We start from the raw sequence: 9,911 nt of genomic DNA, 5'->3' as shown, positions 1-9,911 counted from the left end.
CCTAAGCCTAACCCTAACGCAACCCTAACCCTAACCGTAACCCTAATCCTAACCCTAACCCTAACCCTAACCCTAACGCAACCCTAAGCCTAACCCTAACGCAACCCTAACCCTAACCCTAACGCAACCCTAACCCTAACCGTAACCCTAATCCTAACCCCAACCCTAACCCTAACCCTAACCCTAACCCTAATCCTAACCCTAACCCTAACCCTAACCCTAACCCTAACCCTAACCCTAACGCAACCCTAACCCTAACCCTAACCCTAACCCTAACCCTAATCCTAACCCTAACGCAACCCTAACCCTAACCGTAACCCTAATCCTAATCCTAACCCTAACGCAACCCTAACCCTAACCGTAACCCTAATCCTAACCCCAACCCTAACCCTAATCCTAACCCTAACGCAACCCTAACCCTAACCCTAATCCTAACCCTAACCCGAACCGTAACCCTAACCCTAACGCAACCCTAACCCTAACCGTAACCCTAATCCAAACCCTAACCCTAACCCTAACCCTAACCCTAATCCTAACCGTAACCCTAACCCTAACGCAACCCTAACCCTAACCCTAACCCTAATCCTAACCCTAACCCTAACCCTAACCCTAACGCAACCCTAACCCTAACCGTAACCCTAATCCTAACCCCAACCCTAACCCTAACCCTAACCCTAATCCTAACCCTAACCCTAACCCTAACGCAACCCTAACCCTAACGCAACCCTAACCCTAACCGTAACCCTAACCCTAACGCAACCCTAACCCTAACCGTAACCCTAACCCTAACACAACCCTAACCCTAACACAACCCTAACCCTAACCCTAACACAACCCTAACCCTAACACAACCCTAACCCTAACCCTAACCCTAACGCAACCCTAACCCTAACCGTAACCCTAATCCAAACCCTAACCCTAACCCTAACCCTAACCCTTACGCAACCCTAAGCCTAACCCTAACCCTAACCCTAACGCAACCCTTACCCTTACCTTAACCGCAACCCTTACCCTAACGCAACCCTAACCCTAACCCTAACGCAACCCTAACCCTAACCCTAACGCAACCCTAACCCTAACCCTAACGCAACCCTAAGCCTAACCCTAACCCTAACCCTAACCCTAACGCAACCCTTACCCTTACCTTAACCGCAACCCTAACCCTAACCCTAACCCTAACGCAACCCTAACCCTAACCCTAACGCAACCCTAACCCTAACCCTAACCCTAACCCGAACCCTAACCCAACCCTAACCCTAACCCTAACCCTAACGAAACCCTAAGCCTAACCCTAACCGCAACCCTAACCCTAACCCTAACCCTAACGCAACCCTAACCATAACCCTAACCCCAACCCTAACCCTAACCCTAACCCTAACGCAACCCTAAGCCTAACCGCAACCCTAACCCTAACCGCAACCCTAACCCTAACCCTAACCCTAACCTTAACCCTAACGCAACCCTAACCCCAACCCTAACCCTAACCTTAACCCTAACGCAACCCTAACCCTAACCCTAACCCCACCCCTAACCCTAACCCTAACCCTAACGCAACCCTAACCCTAACCCTAACCCTAACCTTAACCCTAACGCAACCCTAACCCCACCCCTAACCCTAACCCTAACCCTAACGCAACCCTAACCCTAACCCTAACCCCACCCCTAACCCTAACCCTAACCCTAACGCAACCCTAACCCTAACCCTAACCCTAACCTTAACCCTAACGCAACCCTAACCCTAACCCTAACCCTAACGCAACCCTAACCCCAACCCTAACCCTAACCTTAACCCTAACGCAACCCTAACCCTAACCCTAACCCTAACGCAACCCTAACCCCAACCCTAACCCTAACCTTAACCCTAACGCAACCCTAACCCCACCCCTAACCCTAACCCTAACCCTAACGCAACCCTAACCCTAACCCTAACCCTAACGCAACCCTAACCCCAACCCTAACCCTAACCCTAACCCTAACGCAACCCTAACCCCAACCCTAACCCTAACCCTAACCCTAATGCAACCCTAACCCTAACGCAACCCTAACCCTGACCTTAACCCTAACGCAACCCTAACCCTAACCCGAACCCTAACGCAACCCTAACCCTAACGCAACCCTAACCCCAACCCGAACCCTAACGCAACCCTAACCCTAACCCTAACCCTAACCCTAACTCAACCCTAACCCTAACCCTAAAACAACCCTAATCCTAACCCTAACCCTAACCCTAACGCAACCCTAACCCCAACCCTAACCCTAACCCTAACCCTAACGCAACCCTAACCCTAACGCAACCCTAACCCCAACCCGAACCCTAACGCAACCCTAACCCTAACCCTAACCCTAACCCTAACCCTAACCCTAACTCAATCCTAACCCTAACCCTAACGCAACCCCACCCCTAACCCTAACCCTAACCCTAACCTTTCCTAACCCTAACCTTTCCTAACCCTTACCTTTCCTAACCCTAACCCTAACCCTAACCCCACCCCTAACCCTAACCCTAACCCCTAACCCTAACCTTTCCTAACCCTAACCTCTCCTAACCCTAACCTTTCCTAACCCTAACCCTAACCCTAACCCCACCCCTAACCCTAACCCTAACCCCTAACCCTAACCCTAACCCCACCCCTAACCCTAACCCTAACCCTAACCTTTCCTAACCCTAATCCTAACCCTAACCCCACCCCTAACCCTAACCCTAACCCGGTCCCTAACCCCAACTCCTAACGCAACCCTAACCCTAACCCTAACCCTAACTCAACCCTAACCCTAACCCTAAAACAACCCTAAGCCTAACCCTAACCCTAACCCTAACGCAACCCTAACCCTAACCCTAACCCTAACCCTAACTCAATCCTAACCCTAACCCTAACGCAACCCTAACCCTAACCCTAACGCAACCCTAAGCCTAACCCGAACCCTAACCCTAACGCAACCCTAACCCTAACCCTAACCCCAACCCTAACCCTAACCCTAACCCTAACGCAAACCTAACCCTAACCCCAACCCTAACCCTAACCCTAACCCTAACCGCAACCCTAACCCTAACCCTAACGCAACCCTAACGCAACCCTAACCCTAACCCTAACCCCAACCCTAACCCTAACGCAACCCTAACCCTAACGCAACCCTAACCCTAACGCAACCCTAACCCTAACCCCAACCCTAACCCTAATGCAACCCAAACCTTACCCTAACCCTAACGCAACCCTAATCCTAACCCTAACCCCAACCCTAACCCTAACGCAACCCTAACCCTAACCCTAATCCTAACCCCAACCTTAACCCTAACCCTAACGCAACCCTAATCCTAACCCTAACCCTAACGCAACCCTTACCCTAACCCTAACCCTAACGCAACCCTAATCCTAACCCCAACCTTAACCCTAACCCTAACGCAACCCTAATCCTAACCCTAACCCTAACGCAACCCTTACCCTAACCCTAACCCTAACGCAACCCTAACCCTAACGCAACCCTAACCCTAACACCAACACTAACACTGACCCTTATAATGCGGTTAGGGTTAGGGTTACGGTTAGTGTTAGGGTTAGGGTTACAGTTAGGATTAGGGTTAGGGTTGGGGTTAGGGTTGGGGTTAGGATAAGGGTTAGGGTTAGGGTTAGGGTTAGGATTAGGGTTAGGATTAGGGTTACAGTTAGGATTAGGGTTAGGGTTGGGGTTAGGGTTGGGGTTAGGGTTAGGGTTGCGTTAGGGTTAGGGTTGGGGTTAGGGTTAGGGTTAGGATTAGGGTTAGGGTTAGGGTTAGGATTAGGGTTGGGGTTGGAGTTAGGGTTGGGGTTAGGGTTAGGGTTGGGGTTGGGGTTAGGGTTAGGGTTAGGGTTAGGGTTGGGGTTAGGGTTAGGGTTTGGGTTAGGGTTAGGATTGGGGTTGGAGTTAGGGTTAGGGTTAGGGTTAGGGTTGGGGTTAGGGTTAGGGTTGGGGTTGGGGTTGGGGTTAGCGTTAGGGTTAGGGTTGGGGTTAGGGTTAGGGTTAGGGTTGGGGTTGGGGTTAGCGTTAGGGTTAGGGTTGGGGTTGGGGTTGGGGTTAGGGTTGGGGTTAGGGTTAGGGTTAGGGTTGGGGTTGGGGTTAGGGTTAGGGTTGGGGTTGGGGGGTTAGGGTTAGGGTTAGGGTTGGGGTTAGGGTTAGGGTTAGGGTTGCGTTAGGGTTAGGGTTAGGGTTGCGTTAGGGTTAGGGTTAGGTTTAGGGTTAGGGTTGCGTTAGGGTTAGGGTTGGGGTTAGGGTTAGGGTTAGGGTTGGGGTTGGGGTTGGGGTTAGGGTTGGGGTTGGGGTTGGGGTTGGGGTTAGGGTTAGGGTTGGGGTTGGGGTTGGGGTTGGGGTTGGGGTTGGGGTTAGGGTTGGGGTTGGGGTTGGGGTTAGGGTTAGGGTTAGGATTAGGGTTAGGGTTGGGGTTGGGGTTAGGGTTAGGGTTGGGGTTGGGGTTAGGGTTAGGGTTAGGGTTGGGTTTGGGTTAGGGTTAGGGTTGGGTTTGGGGTTAGGGTTAGGGTTAGGGTTGGGGTTAGGGTTAGGGTTGGGGTTGGGGTTGGGGTTAGCGTTAGGGTTAGGGTTGGGGTTAGGGTTAGGGTTAGGGTTGGGGTTGGGGTTAGCGTTAGGGTTAGGGTTGGGGTTGGGGTTGGGGTTAGGGTTGGGGTTAGGGTTAGGGTTAGGGTTGGGGTTGGGGTTAGGGTTAGGGTTGGGGTTGGGGGGTTAGGGTTAGGGTTAGGGTTGGGGTTAGGGTTAGGGTTAGGGTTGCGTTAGGGTTAGGGTTAGGGTTGCGTTAGGGTTAGGGTTAGGTTTAGGGTTAGGGTTGCGTTAGGGTTAGGGTTGGGGTTAGGGTTAGGGTTAGGGTTAGGGTTGGGGTTGGGGTTGGGGTTAGGGTTGGGGTTGGGGTTAGGGTTAGGGTTAGGGTTGGGGTTGGGGTTGGGGTTGGGGTTGGGGTTAGGGTTAGGGTTGGGGTTGGGGTTGGGGTTAGGGTTAGGGTTAGGGTTAGGGTTGGGGTTGGGGTTGGGGTTAGGGTTGGGGTTAGGGTTGGGGTTGGGGTTAGGGTTAGGGTTAGGGTTGGGTTTGGGTTAGGGTTAGGGTTTGGTTTGGGGTTAGGGTTAGGTTTAGGGTTAGGGTTGGGTTTGGGGTTAGGGTTAGGTTTGGGGTTAGTGTTGGGTTTGGGGTTAGGGTTAGGGTTAGGGTTAGGGTTAGGGTTGGGTTAGGGTTAGGGTTAGGGTTAGGGTTTGGGGTTAGGGTCAGGGTTGGGTTTGGGGTTAGGGTTAGGGTTGGGGTTGGGGTTAGGGTTAGGGTTAGGGTTAGGGTTGGGTTAGGGTTAGGGTTAGGGTTTGGGGTTAGGGTCAGGGTTGGGTTTGGGGTTAGGGTTAGGGTTGGGTTAGGGTTAGGGTTAGGGTTTGGGGTTAGGGTCAGGGTTGGGTTTGGGGTTAGGGTCAGGGTTGGGTTTGGGGTTAGGGTTAGGGTTGGGGTTGGGGTTAGGGTTAGGGTTAGGGTTAGGGTTGGGTTAGGGTTAGGGTTAGGGTTTGGGGTTAGGGTCAGGGTTGGGTTAGGGTTTGGGGTTAGGGTTAGGGTTGGGTTTGGGTTAGGGTTAGGGTTGGGTTTGGGTTAGGGTTGGGTTTGGGGTTAGGGTTAGGGTTAGGTTTAGGGTTATGGTTGGGGTTAAACTGTTTTCGCTGTTTTTCCTTTTACTAGTTTTGAGGTGGAAGTGATGAGACTTTCTTTGTAATCCAAAACCCAAAACACACGAGTCACATTGCATGAGAAAAATACATCGTCCGTGGTTTCTGTCATTCTTGCAAAATGAACAATTGTTGTCATCGATATTGAAACGCAGTCTAAGAAGTTCTTTAGAAGGATAAATGTTATTCATAGTTTTGAAATGTGTTTCTTTGGTTTTAGGGGGTAAAGGGAGTTTGAGATATAAGGATCTTAGTTTCCCAACGGAATCTTCATCAAATTTATGTAATATGACATTTTTGTTTCGTTTTCCTGGGAATGAATTTTCAGTAAAACAATTTCTAATAGAGGAATTATTACACTTTTTATCCCAGATTAAATTACCTTGGATTGAAAGTGGAGCCAGTTGCGGCTGGATAGTCTGATGTGCTGTTACATCTTTTGTCAGAAAGACATATTTAGGCCCGTTTAAAATGCACTGTATGCTAACTTGCTTTCATTCAATGGATTTTGACAGGATACAGCGCTGTAAAGAGGCGGGCTTTGAGCCTCCTCACCAACAGCTACAGTGTTCCCGCCTGTCAATCAAGTCAGCTGTGCCTCTCATTGGAAGACTAGAAATCTCAATATCTTTGAAAATGTTGTGTTTAGAAAAAAATTCACCTCCCTCACAGCGTGTGCCGATCGAGAAATAAGCTATCCAGACTACACTCGTCTTTTGAACCAGGCTGTAAACATGTTTATTTCTGCTGTAAAGATTGGCTCTTTGAATTGGTGTGTATGTGGTTTCCTGTACTTCCTGAGCCAGCCTCAAGTGGATCCTTGATGAACTGCAGTTTTTAGCACTTCCGCATTGGACTCATATTTTGAGACTGGAGGTTGCAGCTTGGTTTTAACTTCCGCCATTGTTACGAAGCTGTTACAAAAAGTCCCGCCGCTTCTTGATTCTGATTGGTCGGTGATCAGGAATTGACATTGATGAGTGCAGCGGTAACTTAGTAACTAAGTAACTTAGTCAGCTACTTGTTGCTTCTGAAGTCGGTAGAGTCTCGTCCGAAAAGCACTCACCTACAGTTATGGTGTGGGCGTGGCATTTGTGGTTGATGCAGAACCTCCAAAGCCCCTGATTGGCTGAGCTACCAGAGTATCGATACTGCATCCAGAAGTCTGTAGCTGTAGAGACGATAAGAAGCACCAGGGCAGCCACTCCGCAGAGCGTGCCTCCTCCGGCCAAAGTATACAGCATTGTGAGGAAGCGCTGTCCTACACATTCAGCAACTGTGCAGGAGAGAGAGGGGAAAGGGTTAATTATATTCAGGACATTAAAGCAACATCAACAGACTCTTCTTCTACTGTCTGCAGAAGAAATTAAAACATATGGAAACATTAAAAGTCCTGTTCCAGTCAAGCAGCAGAAAGTTCATCTTGGCTTCAGTACATGCTGCTTTTAAAAGTCTTATATAATGCAACATCACTGAATATCAACACATCTATAGGACATGATTTGACCTAATCACAGGTGTGCTGATATTCAGAATAACAGCAGGACCTTAAAAGTGTCAAATTGCATAAGTATATCTGAGTGACCATTCTTCCACAAGCTCCAAAATCTAGAAGAAATCTCTGCATACAGACAAATCTACAAACACACACACATATATATATATACCATCATCACACTGACTTCTGCATACCATGCCCTTACTGCCTGTTATTACAACTATTTATTAATTCATTTATTTATTTACAAAGTGTAAAATTTGTAAACACCTTTAGATTGTATTCTTATTTTATTTAGCAATTTATAATTTTTGTTTTTTTTCTCTATTATTGCTCCATTATTCTAATCGAATTTCCCCAAAGGATCAATAAAGCACTATCTTATCTCATCTTATCTCAGGTATTACCTCCTGCCGTCTCACCTGACCTCGTGCACATAAGGCAGCACAGTCTTTGCAGGTAGGAGTGGATGTGACTGAACTGTTTCTGCTTTTCTAAAAGTGTAAAGTTTAAAACAACATCTGATGTGAGAGTTTCACACGACTGCTCATCTTTTAGTTTCAGAGCCAAGTTGAGGCGACGTTACAAGAGAAAGAAAGAGGTTAACATTTGAAAAAGAAAGAAGGAAAACTTTAAAAGTTATTCCCAGTCAAAGAAGTTAACTTTTAAAACTATACGTCCATGCATGTGTGCCAATAAATTCAGTCTCTTGTAAGTGACGTGGTTAAAATTGGTTATTGCCCAGCAAAGATCTTGAGCCAAGTGTAACATTTGTAAACACCTTTACATTTTATTCTTATTTTATTCAGCAATTTAAAAAAAAATCTATTTGTGCTCCATTATTCAAACAACTACATTTTCCCCTTGGATCAATAGAACACTACCTTATCTCATCCTATCTCAAGTATTACCTCCTTCCATCTCACCTGACCCCGTGCACATGAGGCAGCACAGTCTTTGCAGGTAGGAGTGGATGTGACTGAACTGTTTCTGCTTTTCTAAAAGTTTAAAGTTTAAAACAACATCTGATCTGAGAGTTTCACACGACTGCTCTGATGATCTGATGCTGCTTTTTTAGTATCTGAGCTAAGTTGAGGCGACGGTACAAGAGAAAGAAAGAGGCTAACATTTGAAAAAGAAAGAAGAAAAACTTTAGAAGTTATTCCCAGTCAAACAAGTTAACTTTTAAAACTATACATCCATGCATGGGTGCCACAAATTCAGTCTTTTGTAAGTGACGTGGTTAAAATTGGTTATTGCCCAGCAAAGCACTTGAGCCAAACCGCTGTGTGACAATAAGCCTGCCTATCTGGCAGTTCAGATCCATTGTTCACCGCTAATTCCCCTCTTTGCACCACAAACCAACCCGTCAGTGCCGAGCAACTGAACTGTCAGCAGTGTTTCTCTCTGTCACACAGCCAGCACGCATCCAGTTCAACACCTGTGCTCACTTATCGACCTTTCACAAACATCAGACTCCAAAATCAAACCCTAATGAGACCTCCGAATGTCTCCCAGAGTTTGCAGAGTAACAAATAAACAGAGAATCCCCCAGGGTTAATTTATCAGCAAGGAGGCCTGAGGCAAAGAGGTAAAACTCCCAGACAGCATCCTCCAAACATCCTCTGATACTTCCTTTTGTTCTCCAGCAGCAGCAGCAGCAGTGTCTCAGTTCAGAAAGAAGTCCTTAAAGTACAGAAATAAAGCGTTCTATGTAAGTCCAGGTTTCTGTGATACCTCTGTGTTGGCCGGTGTCTCTGCAGGGCTGCTGGCTGTAACTGTGTGTCTATCCTTTTTAAGCCCTGGACCCCCGACTCGCTTTGTCCCGCTCACAAAAGAGGGAATGATCGAGTGCAGCATGTGAGTGATGCTAAATCCCCCCTCGCTTCTCTCTGCACTTACCTCCATCCTTCTATCATCCCTTTATTCCTCTGACCCAACGCCCATCTTTTTCAATCACTCCACATTTAGCTTCCTTTTTCCTTAACACACAGAGTGAAACTCATACATGTGTCTTTGTGAGTTGGATGGAACAAAATAATCCACACAACACTTTGAAATCAGAGTGATGCTCTCACATATAACCCCTTACATACTGAATAAGATGGATCCAGACCTCACCCCTGTGCAGTACATGTGGAAGGGAGGTTGGACCTGTTATCACTGAGACCTGCATTAAGAGAGACTCAGGCCTGTTCATTCTCCCCTTAAAATCAGTTGCATTAACACGACCACATTTTAAACTGTGTGATAAACGGCTGTTACTGGTTAGAAAGTGTATTTTGATAAACTGGATTAAGGATAAACCACCAACGGTTACGCTGTGGTATCAAGAGTGATTCAGGGGTAGGTTCAGGTTCTGACATGTGGTCTCCTGTGTTCAGTTAATTACCTGAACTGACTCAACTTGTGATGAGGGGACTAAACTACATCAAACGGCCAAACCTGCAGAGAGCTGATCAATAAACATCCTCCTCCTGTTTGTTTTTAAAGCCTCTCTATTATCAATAAAGCTTAGCTAACTTTGCTTTTTGTTATCAGGTATTATACTTACTTGTACTTGGTATGCAAAAACTTATTATAATGGCAATATGCATGACACCTACCTGTGGGGGGAGTGGTCTGGCAGCTGGGTTTTCCTTGTATGGAATGTATGCTATAACACGGTGGCAGTATTTTATTTATTTATTCATGTATTTTATTTTATTTTATTTATATTATTTTATTTATGTATT

General features: G+C 47.0%; 1 protein-coding gene across 3 annotated transcripts in view; it reads right to left on the bottom strand.

Annotated features, from left to right (window-relative positions):
- Nucleotides 1-9,195, bottom strand: part of lim2.2 (lens intrinsic membrane protein 2.2) — a 13,502-nt gene extending 4,307 nt beyond the window's left edge. Inside the window, exons 1-2 of one of the 3 annotated variants that reach the window (XM_034673400.1) lie at nt 9,079-9,195; nt 6,745-6,954 (exon numbers count right to left, since the gene is read on the bottom strand). In XM_034673400.1, the coding sequence (XP_034529291.1) occupies nt 6,745-6,922 (178 nt within the window). In that variant the 5' untranslated portion in view covers nt 6,923-6,954; nt 9,079-9,195. Of the gene's footprint in view, nt 1-6,744; nt 6,955-7,583; nt 7,619-9,078 lie in introns of those variants that run through there. The other 2 variants (XM_034673410.1, XM_034673394.1) reach the window with 2 other exon arrangements.
- Nucleotides 9,196-9,911: the final 716 nt, after the last annotated feature.

This window comes from Notolabrus celidotus, chromosome 2 (assembly GCF_009762535.1).
Source record: "Notolabrus celidotus isolate fNotCel1 chromosome 2, fNotCel1.pri, whole genome shotgun sequence".
Classification (NCBI taxonomy): domain Eukaryota; kingdom Metazoa; phylum Chordata; class Actinopteri; order Labriformes; family Labridae; genus Notolabrus; species Notolabrus celidotus.
The sequence above is the reverse complement of the archived record's forward strand: the minus strand, read 5'-3'. Positions and strand labels throughout refer to the sequence as shown.